This window comes from Calliopsis andreniformis, chromosome 12, assembly GCF_051401765.1.
Source record: "Calliopsis andreniformis isolate RMS-2024a chromosome 12, iyCalAndr_principal, whole genome shotgun sequence".
NCBI classification, from domain to species: domain Eukaryota; kingdom Metazoa; phylum Arthropoda; class Insecta; order Hymenoptera; family Andrenidae; genus Calliopsis; species Calliopsis andreniformis.
Window position 1 is genome coordinate 1,565,159 of NC_135073.1, and position 18,930 is coordinate 1,584,088.

Here is an 18,930-nt window from a genome sequence, read left to right on the forward strand (position 1 = left end):
TAGATTTTTTATTCAAGTAATTTGTCAATATAAACTTTTAAGTATTTTGTTTGATTTTTTACAAAAAGTTACAATTATTGGTCGAGGCTAGGGTTGACAGTGTGCATGTACTTTTAAATTTTGAGTTTTTTTTTTAAATCCAGTATAAAAAGACTATGTTAAATATAAAAACTTTTAGAATTATTTTACGTACTATATGTAGATGTTTATGTAAATGACAAACATGAAATTTTTAGTGTTACAAATAAAACTAATTAAAAAGGTAAAACATTAAATAAAATACATTTTTATTATAAAACATCATAATACAATGAATAAATTCTTCAAATAATGAAAACTTAAGAATTCTGTACATTTATTGAATATTTTCTTGTTCATACAATTGAAGTCATAAATTTTTAAAATTTTTATAAGTTTCATACGATCATTTTTGTAGCAGTAGCATGTAATTGTATAGAAATAGCATTATTTTATTAACACCCTTAAAAATACTTTACAAATTAATTTTTAATTGCTATTTCATGAATCAAAAAAGAATTACACTTTGACTTCATCAGTTTTCACATTATTCTTCGTATATATTTATGTCCATTGGACATATCTAACTGAAGAATAAGAAATACATTCTTGGCTAGAAAATTGTCTTCAATTACTTTTATCTAAAATTTGCACCGGCAGGAGATATAAAAGAGACAGTAGTAGCAATTATAATTTTAAGCAATACACGATTATAAATAAAATTCATTTCATTTGCGTTCAATGGCCAAAGTGGGAAAATTAGAAAGAAATACTACTTGTTGATTATAAAAGTATGTTTCAACGGTATTTATTGTTATAGATTTTTGTTGATTGTTGTAGATTTTTGTAGTCTAACAATTAATTTATTTGACAGACTTCAAGCAGATTATAATTTCCCTTGTTTCAGATAGTCTTTGTAAATAATTTTGATATCTGGAGTCATTATGCTGCAACTCTCGACTGTGTAGAAATATCAAAGAAAGGATCTCTCAACACTCAGAAGCAATGCCCAACAAGGGATATCCGGGTATTAACAAGTCAGATTAATTAGCTTGGACTAACATGTAGGGGTTTTTTAGTGGGTAGGCCAAGAATATCAAGCAGTTCCACGTAAACATGAGATGTTTTGCAACTTTAAGTAGCATTAATTTCTGGATTCACTTCTAAACTAACGATAATCGAAACGACATTCGAAAAATGAAAGAGAATGTTAATGAAATTAATAGTTTAGTTAATTAACGCAAGACTGCACGGTGAAAATTAACAATAAGAACCACAAGACAAACGTGTGTTAACATCGTACAAATTCGCAACCCTAGGCTCGACGATGCGCTTAATAGCCCGTAAAGGTGCCAGGCGGTCGAGCAGCATCGAAACGGGGATTCCCGTCATAAGAAACTTGCGCACTGAAACCATGCTTCCAGTCAGCAGTATATCGAACGATTTGTAGTCTTCCATCTGGAAGCTGGACTCTGTACTCGCCACGGACGATGTCACCATCGCTTATGGCGTTGTGGGAATAGTCGTTGCCAAAGGCATCTTCCTTCACTGCATAGTTGAAGTCGAACGGCATGCCTGGCTCATGATGATGATGATCATGCTAAGATCATTATATTAATATAAGAATTAATACAAGAATTGGTCCTTCACGAACAAATTTAAAATATATAAATATAAAAATGTATACAGAGTGGGTGGAAAATCGTAGTATAATCGGCCAGGGAGTAATTCTAAGTTAAAAAAATAAGAAAAAAATGTAGTAAACAATTTTTCATCTGAGGCTTCATTTTCGAGAAAATAGAATTTGTAGTTTGCTCAAATATGCAATGTGATTTACTTATCATGTATTCTATTACCGGTTGTTTCTGTCCGTGTTAGTGTTTATAAGCATTGATAATGATAGGATACTGTAGGAAATACCCAGATAGTTCGATGTCTGTCGAAAGGCATAGTTTATTTTGATAAACAGTTCTGATAAACATAATTTATTCTGATAATAGTTTATTCTGCGTAACAATTTATTTTATTTCGTTTGTTGCAAATTATTAAGCTATGGCAAGGTATTTTAATCAAGAGTATGTTGACATGTTACTCGCTTTGGGAACTTGTAGAGGTAACGCTTCTGCTGCAAACAGATATTACGCAGAAAAATTTTCTAATTGCCGACATCCGGATAGAAAAGTTGTACAGAGAGTGGAATAAATGGCAGCTGAGACTGGCTCATCTGTATCTTGTATCGTGTTATGAAAATCGTGGTTGTAGTCGATGATTGTACAACAAAATTGAAGAAAGTGCTCTTCAGAGTGTAAATGATACATTAGTATAAGAAATCTTAATTCTATACTATAAGAAAATTTAAAAATGTCGCTTAAACGGCATGAATGGTGCTCTCCGGAAGCAGCCACCGAGGCGGGAATGCACCCCGAGAGGACAAGCGGCAGCCCCGGGGGAAAACCCAGGGAGGCAACGCACCTCGGCAACATTGCTGAAAATGGGTGCGGAAGAGGACCCCACGCGTAGGGCTCTTCTTCTGATTCGAGCATCAACAGCGTTCACATCGGTGGAGCTTTTGTCACTTTTATAGTTAATTACGCACACATTTGCACTGTTTGCTGCTAATCAGTGATTGTTGTAATAAACGCCCACGAGTTAGACTACGATTTATATCGATTTCTAACAATACATAATGTTAGTACTGAACAATCTGATATATGCTGCACAATAACCGCATGTATCTATACCGCGTTATGTGGGTACAGAATCTTCTGGAACGAGATTACGTGCCAAGAATGAATTTTTGTCACTGGTTACTCGAATGTCACGCTGTAGGTCAACGGTTTATGGTCTAATGACTCCAAAATTATATAAGATGAAATTTTCAATGTCCACAATACATAGTAGTGGTCAGACAAAAATCCTCGTATTTATCGTGAAACTCAGTTTCAAGAGAGGTGAAGCGTCAATGTTTGGACAGGCATAATTGATAATCAAATCGTAGGATCTTATTTTCTCCCAGACAACCTAAATGGAAGCAGATATTTAGAGTTTTTACATGATACTTCATTGTTAGAAGAAGTACCTCTTGATATCAGAACTAGAATTATTTTTCAACATGCCTCACCACATTTCACGGGACTAGTTTTAAATTTCTTAAATGAAAAGTATTCGTGTTGGATAGGTCGTGACGGTAAGATATACTGACCTCCAAAGTCTCCGGACCTCACATCCTGGGATTTTTATTTATGGAGACATGTGAAAGAAAAAATGTACAAAGAAAATATTCACAACATTGCACAGCTAAAGCAAACAATTCTTCAAGTGTTTGAAAAACTAAAAAATAATAATACGTTACAATCCGTTCAGTTATTTTTAATTCGTCGAGCACAGTTATGTATGCAGCAACAAGGAGGATATTTCCAACAGTACTAGTAAAGTAATAAACTAAAATGAATGTAATAAACTTAAAGTTCGATTTTCTCGAAAACAAAGCTTCGGATGAAAAATTGAATACCAAATTTTTTCCTTATTTTTTTTACGTAGAATTACCCCTTGGCCGGTTGTACTACGATTTTCCACACAGCCCGTATATTAAATCAAGTATGATATAGGATATACAGGATATTTAAATATAGGATATTTGTATAAAAAACATGTGATATTCTTGCAGAGTAGGTTTTACATACGTAGACACTCAAACAAGTTCATATGCATACTGTCCAAAAAAATGCTGGCTCAGTATAGTTGGTCCAGAAATATATTTCTCAAGCTATCAAGCTATAGCTTGATTGTAAGATTAATCAAACGGTAAAATGAACATGATTAGGTCGCTAAAATAAGTGAAGTGACAAGAATATTAGAAGGTGAGCTTAGACCATGTATACTTATAGACACGGCGTTAGATAATTTCCTTGAAGCAAAGATAAAACATTTACATGATGTTACACGTGGGCAAGATGTATAAGCTATGCTAGTACGATATAGAGGGTGTTACCTCTAACGTGATGCGTGATTTTTCACCCATTTGCTGCCATCTGACAAAAAAAAGTTTAGAATAAATTTACAGGGCATGGGGTATACAATAAATATCAGTCAAAAATTTTGAAAACAGTTTATTTTTCATGGTGAAATCAAGGTCACCTTGTGTTTTACAAATAGAAACACATATTTTTTTTTACCATATTATAAAGGACATCGAGATAAATTCAAAACACATATTACATGATATTTTTACTAATATGTTACTCGATTTACAGTAGTAGAAATGTGAAATATTTAGCTTTTTGTCGTATTTGATTTTAAGACGTGTGAACATAATTGACCTAAGATTATTGAATGTAAACATACGACTAGAAGATAAGGAAAATACACTTTATTCAATTACATATTCGAAATGCATTCCGTCTTCCGCAACGCAATATTTTGCCTTTTTACAGAAGTTTGAATGTGTTGTTGCAATTAGACTTGCTGGATTCACAGTTCTGCATTCTGAATTGATTCTCTCTTGGAATTCTAGAATATTTTTAGCTGCTGATAATGTTTAGACTATCTTAAAGTCAAATACGACGAGAAACTAAATATTTTACATTTTCATAACTGCAAAATTGAGTAATATGCTAGTAAAAATATTATGTAATAGATGTTTTGAATTTGTTCCGATGTTCTCTACAATATGGTAAAAGAAATAAAACCCAAGGTGACCTTGATTTTGCCATGAAAACAAACTGTTTTCGAAGTTTTTTTACTGACATCTATTGTACATTCCGTACCCTGCAACTTTTATTCTAAACTTGTTTTTGTCAGGTGACTGAAAGTGGGTGAAATATCGTACGTCGCGTTAGAGGTAACACCCTGTATACTATCTATGCAGTTTCAAAAGAGTGGTATATCAATGTTTCAAACATATAAAACTATTTTTAATGTTCGACTAGAGTATGTTATTAATTTTTGTAATAAATAAATAAATAAATGTATACATATATTTTTTTCAAAGTATACAATATAATATTTTTTATGGATATGTATTTTAGTTATTAATTTTTACTCTATCTTTACAATTTTAAATAGTGCTCATTATAATACATATATTTTGGAGATTTATAATTTTGCATTTATTTGAATTCGATATTGAGATACCGATAATATTCTGGAAAAGGTATCTGAGTAACTACTCTCTTAAAACTTATTTTGGCTTAAACGAATAATAAAAATACGAATAGTACACAAATATTTGGAGGAAATTTATTTATTTTTGATTGTAGATTATAATATAAAGTAGTTTCAGTCAGCCTGTTGCGTATTTTATCGTTATCATAAACTAATTTGTTGCTTATATATTATTGTGTATTTCCATGCAACCCTGAACACAGCATATTTGCAGCTCTTTTTAAACATTTATAATTTAAGTTAATGCCATGTCAACCATTGTGAATCACCTTTAGTCTACATGTGACGTCACACTTTCCACGTTATCTTTGTTTCACTCGATTCCCGCATTTCCTATACATACACTACACCCAAGTCATGTCTAGTAGTATACAATATGGTCTAAGAAGATGAGGGCTTTAATCACTTCTACGACCAGGAACAATTATTGTCTGCTTATGTTAGAGGCCACTTCCACTCGACGTTTCAAGTTACGACGCTTCGATTTTTATTTTATGAATATTATTTTTTTTTTCATTAACTAAGAACTACTGAAAATTTTTCCCGAAATTCAAACGTTTACAACTTAAAAAAAATTTTTTAAAATCATCTACGATAAAGACTAATTTCATTCGTCTATTTTAGAGGAATATACATATATTTTATTCCCCAGATAAATTCAACATAAAATATTTTTGGCATTGCAAAGTCTCTCTCTACAAAAAACCTGTCTGACACGCGATACAATAATAAACTACGAAGAGTTCTTTCAATATATATGTAGTTGAGGCTTTTTAAATACATATAAAGATTTTTTAATCAAAATATATACGAAAAAAAAATTCGTTAGAATGATCCAAGGATATTTCGGACCTTTTAAATTGAGCGGGGATTCCACATAAATGGGGGAGTATAAATAAAAAAGTAAGCATTTCCAGTTTATATATGTATATGATCGATTTTCATTGTTTTCGTGTCTAGAACCTACTACCCAAAATGGTCCATATTTTGTTATACAGTCTATATTATACCCATGTCCCAGATACCACACGACGTCTTGAAGACGTCTATTTTATGTTCATTTTATGCCTGAACGTCTTACGACATAATTTAAACGTCTTAAAAACATCCAAGAGCGTACATCTTAAAGACTTGCAAAGTTTATATCTATAAAACGTCTTAAAGACACACTACATGGACGTCCTAAAGACTTAAACTTTTGGATGTCTTAAAAACGTCTAATTTTTGTCTGAACGTCTTATATACGTTTATAATTATATACGTTATATACGTTATATAAATGTTTTTTAAGACGTCTTAAAGACATACTAATTTGTAACATCAGACAACTTAGAGATGTCTTTTGAACATTTTTAGGACTTTACTGGATGTTTTTAAGACGTTTTTAAGATGGCTCTGTGCTATTTGGGGGGGGGGGGGGGGGTAGCACAGAGATGTCTTAAAAATGTCTTAAAGACATCCAGTAAAGTCTTAAAAGTGTCTAAAAGACGTCTCTGAAATGTTCGATGTTCAAATCAGTTTGTCTTTAGGACGTCTTAAAAAACATTTATCAGACGTTTTAAGGATGTCCAAATTACGTATATAAGACGTTCAGACAAAAATTAGACGTTTTTAAGACGTCCAAAAGCATAAATCTTTAGGACGTCCATGTAGTGTGTCTTTAAGACGTTTTATAGACGTAAACTTTGCAAGTCTTTAAGAGGTACGCTCTTGAACGTTATTAAGACGTCTAAATTATGTCGTAAGACGTTCAGGCATAAAATGAACATAAAATAGACGTCTTCAAGACGTCGTCTATGAATAGGAGATGATTTTAAGAACCACTATTCTAAACTAATGTTTTCAATGCGGAACTATCAATACTGTCTCAAACATTAATATTGTTTTTTAAATTTAAGTTTTATAGATTTGACATTAATCGAGATTGAATTAGCTAAAGTGTATTTTAACTATTTTGTAATTCAATTATATTATTTAGATTCCCTATATAGCTTTTTAAAATACTCCGAAAACAAAATCACGTTATTATAGTTAACCTATGTATGCGAAAAGCTTTTCTAATTTCTGATTTTATATTTTCAAGCCAAAATACTTTGTTGCTTTGTTACTTACCCCACTAGGAGTTATAGTATTAGTAGTAGGTCTGGTGGGAGTTCCATAATCTGGGAATTCTGGAGTAGGCCTTGGACCTGGAGGTGGGTATCCATTATCAGGAGGTGGCCTGGATGAAGGAAATTTCGTGGTTGGTTTAGGATAAGAATGTGGAAAAGGTGTTGTTGAAGAGAAGGGTGGTCTCGTGGTGGTTGTGGGTTTGGGAAATGGTATTCTAGGTGTATCATAATTGTAGCCCTTTGTTGGTTCAGGTGGTAAATATGTGTTACGTCTTGTCCCAGGAGGTAGATCACAAAGAACATGGACTATTGCCATGCAGAGTATTACTATCTGTAACAAAAAATTTACAAATCATTTGATATTTATTTTATAAAAAAATTTGTATTTGTGCACTACCGTGCATAAGTATTTTGATACTTTCAGGTTATTGAAATATGTAAAATACACAAAGTAAAATTCTATAATATATTTTTGTCTACAAATATCGTCTCAGTCAATTATATAAGGTTTACAAATGCCGATAAGAATAACATTTAATATCAGTTAGTCTAAATAAGAAAGTGTAAGTATTTCATGCATTACCAATAATGCAAGTGTATACATGTGAATGTGTTCAAATACTTGTGCACAGTAGTATGTACAGAGTGTTTGAAAACATGTGTTAGAAATTTCAAGGGATGATTCTGTATGCTAAACTAAGACAAAAATGAAAATGAACCTCAGACTTCGTTTCTGAGTTATTACTTGTTGAGAAAACGTTTAAAATATGCGTAAAATGTATCTGACTCAGGACTTATTTTAGTGATTTTGATATGTCTAATCTGACTAATGCACGGGGGAAGTGGAAAAACTCGCATGCCAGACACATTGCACTCGAATTTTAGACGTTTTTCTAATAATTAATAATTCTGAAGCGAAGATCCAAATGCATATGTATGTATGTAATGTGTAAAACGTATATGTACGTACGTAGTAATGGAATTCAGCTGCATTATACCGATTCAGCAGAATTGCTACCTAAAAGTTCTGTAATTCTGTGAACCGTTTATTTAAATTAAATAATACATTTTTACAACCGTATTTGCGTGGAAACGGTGGTAAGTCGCTCGTTACACGGAAACAGCAATAAATTACAATTTCTTAATGAAATTTTTAACTAAAACGTTTTACAAAATTCTAAGAATTCTGCAATTCCTGAAAGTGTTCGAAAAGCTAAAGATATAATCAGAACAATTACTGCTGTAAAGTTCTGCAGAAACAGGGAAAGGTTTTTAAAAAATGAACATAATTTGTACGCAATGAGATAAGAGAAATTAGGTCAACTGCTTTTAAAATAGCAAATATAATAAATATTAGTTCCATTAGTCTATCATTGAATGGAATCCTAATTCCGTATGTAGTGAAAAGGTGGTTAAGAACCAATCATGCAGCCAGTGATCTTCAGATAAAAGCGAAATAAATTGCAAAACAAGATGCTACTGGAGAAGCGACATGGTAATATTTGAAATCATAGTTTTGTCCTTTCTTTTTGTAAGATGTAGGTATAATAAAATTCATTTAGTAATACTTAATAACTTTTTTTGCAACAATCCATTTTTGTTACTGTTTATGTATAAACATCAAATAATTATATTTTCGGAAATAATAAATTATTTTTTTATTAATAGTGCATCCAACCAGTTGTTAAATTACTGAAATCCCACCATTGGTTATGGTACACTCAGGATATTATATATATTGTTAAATATACTTCATTTCATTATTACGCATTATTTTATGTGTAGAAGGACATCTGCTGCAACTATTATAATTCAATAAACCTCTATGTTTTTTAAAAAAGTTTATTCTGCTAACAAAAATTTGTTGATTAAATAATCAGGTAAAAAGTTGTTTACAGTAATTTTTCAATTTTAATTATACCAGAATGAAAGGATAACGCATTCATAGCGATTAAGTCTAAAAATTAGAACAGTGACAATAGATCTCATCAATTTTCCACGAATACAATCGTTAAGCGACAGGATCTAAGTGTCTCTGGAGGCGAGTGTCCTCCGACTCATCCTCCTACTACCATTTACACAACTGTATTCAATTATCCGCGCAGTAATCGCTTAACGCGCAACTTTTAATGGTACCGCGTTTCCTCTTGCTAACAAAACGCATGTCAGCTGCACGTAGTCGTGATGAGAATGTAATGAACTGTTGGCATGTTGCAAACAGGACGACAGATGTATAATGTGACGTTCGAGGCGTTTTCTTCAAGTAGAAACTGAGATGTTTGGTATTGTGTAACTCTATCGCATTAAAACACATGTTATAAGTGATAGAAGCTGTGAAATCATGTAAGTGACATCAATAGCTCTGATTAATACCTCAATCAAATATTAACATAATATAATATTAATATTACCTAATGGCATAATATTATTATAATATCTCCAGCCTTGGAGTATTATTAAATTAGAAATTAGTGAAGATTAGTATTAATTTTAATTATCCTACTAATCTACGGGAATGAATAATGATACCTATAATACCACTTGCTACAGATTAAGTCATTGTAGAAATAAAAATTTAAAGCAAAATTGAAAATATTTGTACAGGGTGCTATAATTATAGCCTTCAATATTTTAAGGGGTGATAGAGTATCCAAATTGGAGCATAAAATGTTCTGTGACGTAGTGTCTAACCTGTCTTTGTGTTGCAATAATAATGCCTTAAAATTAACATACCTATATGCTAAATTAATTATATTATCAGATCAAAAAAGTCTTGATAAATTATGTTGTGTTTCTTATAATTTAACTTTTATAAAACTTCAAAAATCCATCTGCTAACTTACATCTGTAAAATTATAATCCTCTGATTATTAATTTAGGCGTTATTGTTGCACTATATCATAGGACATTTTGAGCTCCAATTAAGATCCCCTACAACCCTTTGAAATATTGAAAGCTATATTTGTTATACCCTGTATAAATAAAAAATCTAATAATCAAAAGAAAGAATAAGGAGGGGTACTTAAAGCGTAAGATAATTGCGTGGAGAATTTCATTCTTCATATGTGTCGCTTTACAAGGGTTTCACAACGATTTAATTATGCGCCTTCCGCCTCATTTCTGCTTCGTCTCTTTGCCGACTGTAGGTGCAGCGAATGCGTGCGAAACTGTTTCCTCTAAATGTATTTTATCTTTACCTAATTTTTGGTCCCAGAATTAATATGTAAACTTATGAAAGCACACAAATGCATTACGCAAATTAAAGACATTGTTTCTAGTTTTAATTATTTCTGTGCCTGCTTCTTTAATTATATTACCAAGAATCAGCCTGTATGTTACAGGTAATTATGTATTCTTACGATGGAGTTCTAACGAAGACCTGGAAAAACTCACTGATTGTGGAAAAAGTTAATTTGAAAGACATTGTTTGTTTAATTGTCACGGCTTTTCCTGGTTTTCGTCATTTCACTCTTCCATTAATTTGATAGCTGAGAAGAATACAATTAAGTTGATAGCTGAGAAGAATACAATATTTGTGAAAGTAGAATATAACGATCTGTTAGATAGTATTATAGGAGAGGTACTTTTAAATTGATTGGAAAAAACGATGATTTCTGTTAAAAAAGTATTTCGAATTTGAATTATATGTTCAATATATAAAACTAAATCTTAGATATTATCGAAAAACAATTTTTAAGTTTGCCGGTAGAAAAATTTATAAGAAGAATAGAATTTAGAATAGAAGAAAGATAGTATTGACTTGTTAGGTTATTGTTAGGTAAGCAAATATAGCATAAATATAAATAAGAATAGTGTTGATTGCTGCTTAAATAATACAAGAAAAATCGAAAAAGTAGAGGTTCTAATACTGCACATATATTCGGATACTTTGAAAGTTTAATTCTTAAAATTAAAATAATGATTTTGTCGCAAAAGCATGACAACCCTTACGAAATAAATTATACTGTAGAATATAAAAAAATTTTTAAATTGTTTGCCAGAAAAATGATGTTCAGCGTTGATTATTTTCTAATAATTACTAATGGCTATTACTAAATAATTTTGTAATAGCGATACAGAGGAAAAGGGGGTCTTCCAAAATTCAATGATACCGATTCATGAGGCATGCCTCGAGATTGATCGTATCGTGTATGGAGCCCTTTATTAGACTAACAATTTTCTCGGTCACCGATTATTTATCGGTAGGTGTGGATTTAGGCTTAGTCTTATAAACATTTAAATAATTGTATATAACAAATCAACATCTTTTTTAATCTTTTTGTATTTACCTATATATGCTATAATATGATGTAATATATTTTTGTTCCTTGTATGATATTTATACGACATATAAGGCTCAGAAAACAAAATTATAGGAGTGTCCGAATATATTAATGGGAATCACTGTATTATATTTTTTATCAAGTATCTAATAAAATTGAATTCAATCAAAGATCGTATTATCCTTTTCTATGCCATATTATGCTTTTTGGAGATATTGTTTGAAATCATAGTTAAAAATACTACTAGTGGATGTATTTTAAATTGAATTGTTTGATACGCTCAATAAAAAAAAAAAAAACAAATCAAAATCGATGTTTTTAAAGTCAAATATGTACTGTATGAAAATAGTTGACAGAAGTATGACATGTTGAAATATTATAAAATAATTTATAAAAGAATGCTAAGCAGTTTAACTGGCTAGTTCACTTAAGCTTACTAACTAAAGAAAAGTACGGCTGTTATCAGGTTTACACCATTGTTTCAGTAGTTATTGTTTAACGTTCATTGTCATAGCCAAAGTGATGCAAGTCTTCCTCAAATCTCAAATCAAGGACTGTAATCTCCATGTTACTTGCATCATACACATGAAAACATTGCACAGAAAGAGATATACTGTACAAATTTTTGACATGCTTTAAAGTAGAATGAAATAGAAGATACAAGCAGGTATGCAATTTCATAAGAAAACTTACAATCAACACGAGATAATCGATGAACTAATACCTCGACGAAAATGCAAAAAAGTACATAACGCAAATAATATGTAAAAATATACGAAATATTGAATGTAAAATGTACACGTTATAATATTTCTGAAAAGGAAATAAATTTTTATTTAGGCTTTTAATAAATTTTAATTTCTTTGGTTGTACTTATGAAAATGTGTACGTACATGAACTTCTGCTAAATAAACCGAATAAAAATTAAGTATAGAACATTATTATCTTCTGTTTACAAAAGCGGTTTTATTCTAATTTGCTTATTCTGCAAGCACTTCATCGTTACAATTAGGTACTTTTTTATGGTTTTGTATCGCGTAGTAAAATTATCCTTTTATAGCCATACAATCAAGCAACTGAAAAGTATTGAGTAAAAGCTTTTATACAGAAGCATTAAACATCTCAAGAAACCTTTAAGAACAAACCTGTCAACTTACTATTTCAAAAGTAAATGTTCATCTCGTAGACGACATAATTATCAGCAATAAAACTTCACCATCATATGTAAATCTATCAAGCTCTTTTTTCAAACATTTATGATCTTATTGCGCAAAGAGGATCATGCACTTTCCATTATCGGATTTCTTATATTTCCAAGATAGAACTCTGTTCAGAAACTTCTTGGAAAGGGATAGAGATACGTTTATCCTAAAGAAGAAAGAAGAATAATAGGGTATTGTGCCGGGTAGTAGCTGCGAAACTGAATCAAGTTGTGTAAGCTACGTATACGCAAACTTTCTATCATGGTTAATTAAATAGGCGAAGTCATTAGAACGCCAATTTAGAGTCAAATCCTTTGATGAGCAATGGATAGGAATAGAGTCAATCGATTACGAAAGATGTTTGGAATCGAAGGATTCTAGAAACGTATTGACGGAAGGATTGTAACAATTTTTGCCTAAATAGACGTTTATTTTCTTCAGCTTATGTTTAGTGAAATTAATTATACATATGTATACAATTCAGAGTATTTCCAAATATATGGGACATTTGTGGAGGATAAATTCTACATACACGGATAATAAAGAGAGTTCGTATAAACATATGTCCAGAAATGCTTCGATTTTTGGTTATACGCTATTTTGTGTTGTAAAACGCTGGTTTCAATCGTGAAAACAATAAAAAAAACGCGGGGCACTTTTGGAGGATAGGTTCTAGATACAAAAGCAATGAAAAAAGTTCAAATGCACATATGCCCGAAAACGCATAGTTGTTTAGTTACATGCTGTTTTCATGTCTTATATTGCGTAAAATGTTGGCCCATTTCTTATATGCACGATGTGCTGTTCTCCTTAAGGTCCCACTAGACTCAGGAATATTCACGTCCCTTGAACGAGTGGCATACAGTGATAAATCTTAAAGAAAGTATCACATCCCGCACAATATAAAGTAGAATATAACTAAAAAGTTAAGCAATTCCGGACATATGTGCACATGAACTTCTTTCATTGTTTTCGTGTCTAGAATCTACCCTCAAAAATTGTTCCATATGTTTGGAAACATCCTGTATATATTAGCTTTTAATACTAAGTTTTGACGAAGGAAATACATTGAATGAAGGCTTTTTGAAGGACTATTCAAATATGAACTCTCATGAGTATAAAGAAATTCTAGAATATGATTTGCTATTATCTGCTAATATTAGTTGTTAATCCTTATTCGTTTTTATAGAAAGTAACTTTAAATATCAGAATTTGGAAGTTACAATATTTTAATTCTTTATATAGGTAATTATTTACAAGAACTGTGAATCAAGTTATAAATTTTATACAAAATTTGAATATATAAAAATATTAAATTTTTAAATTAGTTATATACCGTTTTCATGAAGTTAAATTTACATTTGTATATACTAATTGTTTAAAATGTTTATATAAATGCATGAGTAACTTTTGTGCAATTTAATGGACAAAAATTTAATTAGTTAAAATTAAATGATTTCGAATGGTATACACATTATCTAGTCCCTTTTAAAGGTGAAGGTGTTTTAGATACTGGAAAGTGAATTTTACTTTTATTCTTTTACTTTATAGTGAAAATTTATGTTTCGAAATTACTAACTTAGAAGATATTTTAACTTTAGTTTTTAGGAGTAGATATAAATTTTGAAAAGAGGAACCATCCAGAAGAAAGATTAGAAGCAAAGAAAGAATGTGAAAGATTAGAAGCAAAGTAATATGTAAAAATAACAAAATTGTCATTCTATGAGACTCGAATCAAAGGATTTTGAGATTCATATTTTTATGTCTTAAATTTGTCTATAAGTTTTACCTAGGTAAAACTGGTCAAGTGGGTGAACAAGTGTGTCCACCTACCATCGAAATTATACTATTAATTTTAAATAAATCTACCCCTTAACAAAGTATTCATAATTTTAAAAGCTATAGTTTTTAGAAGTTTTAGCCTAAACGCACATCTATTGACAATCGGTGATCAACAAATTTGTCCATCTAAAGTCCAATTACAAATTTTACATATCGATTGTTTTCTTATCCATTACATGGAAAAAGGATTGTTCTGTCCGTAGTCATCATTTAGATCGATAAAATTGTCGGTTACCAATAGTCGATGGATGTGCATTTAAACAGTCCGAATAGCACACGAAGTCTTGAAAACGTCTATTTTATGTCCATTTCACGTCTGAACGTTTTATGACATAATTTTAACTAAAAACATCCGACATCGTACGTCTTAAAGACTTTCGAAAATATCCATAAGACGCTTTGAAGAGACACTACAGAGGAATCTTAAAGTCTTACACTTTTGGTCATCTTAAAGACTTATTTCTCTATATTATTTTTCACGGTAATATTATCGAAGTATTTACTTTCAGATTTTTAAAAATCACTGAAGTCATAATAGATTGAAAATCCTGGAACGATAGTTAATTTATTTGTTAGTCTTATTGCTGTTGCGTCTTAAATTATATACAAAATAGTTAAGGTTTCTTAGAGTTTTTATTTGTCTAAATATGTAGTTGGAAAACTCATCAAAATCAATTTAGAATCCGATCCCAGTGTTAGGGTTGTCAGTAGCAGTAGCTATGCTTTCTCCAACATCTGGAAGGACTACGTAGTATGCATAACGATAAATCAATTATGGAGGGTTCGTGTGATTCATCTTTTCTGCTGATTAATCGCAGTATTTGCGAGGACTTGCGAAGGTTTGTTGACACCTCTCCCCTTAAGATACGCGAATCGAGATTTATGCGTCACGAAGTTCATTGGTTGAGAGACTGCAATTAATTATAATAATTGGACGGGCGAGGGGATTGGTGTTTATTGCTTCAAATGGTTTCCCTTCTCGTTAGTGTCATTTAGATTTCTAACTATTTAGAATCAATTAAGATGATACGCTACATTATTGAGGATTGTTATTTAAATATTATTTTAGGAGTAAAATAAAAGGTTTTCACTAATACTAAGCAATAAATGGGCAATACTTAGAGCTCTTGGAAGTAATGAAGTACTGCAAAAGTATAACAAACTAACAAGCAAGTTAATATTAGCAGTTATCTAATTAATGAAAGTAAACACTGAGCTCACATTAACGATTATTAAACTGATGAAAATAATTTTATATTAATTGACATTTGACTTTTTCATAAGCTCAACCCTTTGCATTCCATGCCATGGTACTCTCTATAAGTGCCACAGTAGCAATGTTAGTGAAGTGCAAAAGGTTGATAAAGTTATAAAACATTCTTTCCAAAGAAGTGTATAAATATTAACTTACCTGGAGGTAAAACATGTTTTATGGGCAACAATGTTGACCCAGGCGTAGTGAACTGAATTCTCGCACCGCTTTTGCAATAGAACACTGTGGAAAATTGAAAATCAACCTTTTACAAAAGCACTACAAAATCCATTGACTGCTGTAATACCTATTTGCCGCAATAACTATTTCAATATAGTTTAATAATTTTAATAATTTAACGATTTTTATTTAATTAAAGATGAAATTCATTTAGAATTATCATAGGATTATTTTATTACAATTAAGTAATTAGTCCTTTGAAGGTTCACGGTATAAATTAAATTCCATTAAAATATTATGCTTTTTTGGGGATTTTAAATTATAATAATCCCGAGCTTTGATTGAAAGGAAGCATAGATTACGTGCTTTGCGTCATAGAGGGTTGAATAGACCTCGACGGCATTTCACGGTTAACCACACCCTGACTGCAATTGTTCGTAGCATTGCATGCATACACACCACTCCCTGGGAATAACGAGATATAGGTTCAGTAACTTTATGTTCTCCATTCTTAAATCTCGTGACTGAATCAACGAATTATTCCATTTGATTAATTAATTTTTGTGGAAAAAAGTAAATAAAAAACACTAACATAAGTAAATGTAATCCGAATAAAAATAAAAGACATTAATATTAGAAACTTACTTATTCGTAACAAAAGATTTCACAAATTTAAGATATTTGAGGAGCCTTAAATGAGTAAAAAATTTTAAAAGTTTTGATAATGTACTCATACGAGTAATACATATAAATAATTTGATTATAAGAAACCCAAGTAGAATAAGTAGCTGAGTAATTTCAAAAGTTCTTTAGTTAATTCTTTGAGTAATCTCAGAAGTTTGAAAATTTTTAGCGGTTTGAGATATTTTAATAGGAAACAGATTGAGTTATCAAAAAAGTATGAATGATTTAACTTCGAGGAATTCTTTTTTTTCAGAGATAAGAAATTTACAGTTTCGATAATTTTCGTACTCAAAACAGAGGAAATAGAAAATCGACTCCAATTAAAAATGTATAACTTTCAAGTCACTTCACCTATAAAAGACAGAAGTTTTAAAATTTGAAATACCAAACAACTAAAAAATTTAAATGAAAATCCATGTCTTTACTATTTTTATTGTACTAACACATACTCTAAACATAATGGTATCATGAAAAATTCAACAGAATATTTATCTTATGAGTTGTGTGTATGTAGCTCCATATTCACGAACTTTTTTTGTAGTTTAACTTTCACAAAAATCCCTTTCCCCTTCATAAAACTATCAATAGAGTCCTCTAGGAAAATTCGAACGAATCGCCAAATTCTGAGCTCTCAAAGAAATATTATATAGAAAATGTAACAAACTTTTCCACAAGGTATCACTTAACAAAAAGAAAAAATAAAAGACTTCTAATTCCATGAGGAATAGAGTCAGAGGAACACAGTGTCGTTAGAGGGTGGTTCAACAGTGAAGCGTTGTCGAAGTGTCTGACGAGTGCCCTTACGGTCGGACTTTCGTCGTAACTAACACGGAAAATACAGTTGTTGAGGCACGTGTTGTCTTTTTATACCGATATATCGTTGCACTCCGGCACTGCTGTGAATAAAGTCAGTACGTAACTGCTCGGCATGCTGGTAGGTTGGGTTTATATAGCGTGGCTCTAATAAGATGATACTTGGACGCGTTGGGTCCCCCAAGAAGAAGAACAGAAGGAGGGGGTACAGGATGATGCGCCTTGTTGCCTTGCTTCGCTTTACCTTGCCTCACCTTGCCTTAGAACCTTGCTGACCTGTCGAGAGATCAACCAGTGGAGGATGAATTCTGTACCACTTTCTCCTCGTGTTATCAACCCCTCAAGTACTGTGGACCCAAACGGTGTTCCTTTTATTATTATAAACGTTATTCATAGACAGATGCATTATATGACAAGTACGTGTATCTTCATATGACTGAAATGAAAGTTATACGTTATGTTATCGTATCAGTCTACAACAATTTCTGTAGGTGATGTCTTCTAGAAAAAATTGCAGAAGGAAAGGTCCCGATGATACACGTGACAAATCGCTTTACATCGTGGGAAGGCTAATCCGGATCAACACGAGCCAAATGATCTTTCGAGCCATTCGTGCGCTGACTTCTTAGCCTGTAGAAGGTGCAGCATGAAGAAGTCGTTCTACCGATAATCGCGCTTGCTATCGGAAAGAATTTGATATTTCATAGGTGTTCAGAACGATCGAGAAGCATTCGATGCACCAATGAAGTATTCTATTGAGTCTTATTGTCTGCGATTCCTTCTGCATTTATTAATCGATAGGAAATGCATCTTTTCTTGATTAACCCTTTCTGCAATTCTTGTTGCTTAGAATTCTGCATGAGAAATTAGGATGTAACTACAAGGATGTAAAAGAACGTAAAATGCTAAGAAATGTTTTTTTTTTTTGAGATTGGTGACTGACTTACTAAAAGAGTTCGTTTTACAGTATTTATAATTCATTGAATGTTTTTATAAATATAGTGATCTATCCCGAAGATCAAAGCGGATCCCACTTAATTTTTTTTAATGGGACGATAAAAATAATCTTACGTTTTTAAAAATTTAACCTTATTGCAAGAATAAAATATTACTTTATATGTTACATAATTGGTAAATTATTATATTTGTAAAAAATGGAGCGGCTCGTATCTTTTCTTTACAGAAAAAATAGCCTGGTAAACATTAAAACTATATGAAGACATTCCATTTAACAGTTTTGCCTAAAACTTCATATTGTGTAATCCACTATTATTTTTAAAATTTGCATTTTGTGCTATTTTTCAATTCTTTTTTACTATCTGCTTCTCTCGTTGAACATAAATAATGAATTGCTTTTATAACAAATTTTTATAAAAAATGAA

At 31.3% G+C, this 18,930-nt stretch overlaps 1 protein-coding gene across 2 annotated transcripts; it reads right to left on the bottom strand.

The window, feature by feature from the left end:
* Positions 1-502: 502 nt before the first annotated feature.
* LOC143185714 (uncharacterized) lies at positions 503-17,634 on the bottom strand. 2 transcript variants are annotated; one of them, XM_076388923.1, is made up of 4 exons: positions 17,564-17,634; positions 16,031-16,114; positions 7,294-7,623; positions 503-1,618 (listed from the first exon to the last, which is right to left on the bottom strand). In XM_076388923.1, the coding sequence occupies exons 2-4, from the start codon at positions 16,043-16,045 to the stop codon at positions 1,352-1,354; spliced, it is 612 nt and encodes a 203-aa protein (XP_076245038.1). In that variant the 5' UTR covers positions 16,046-16,114; positions 17,564-17,634; the 3' UTR covers positions 503-1,351. The 2 variants fall into 2 exon arrangements, with proteins under 2 accessions (XP_076245038.1, XP_076245039.1); XM_076388924.1 differs by having other exon boundaries at positions 17,540-17,610.
* Positions 17,635-18,930: the final 1,296 nt, after the last annotated feature.

What these genes read in the sequence shown, in the direction of transcription:
- LOC143185714 (XM_076388923.1), bottom strand. An exon ending in ATACTATAACTCCTAGTGGG is followed by an intron (nt 1,619 to 7,293) that starts GTAAGTAACAAA and finishes TAATGATCTTAG; the next exon opens with CATGATCATCATCATCATGA.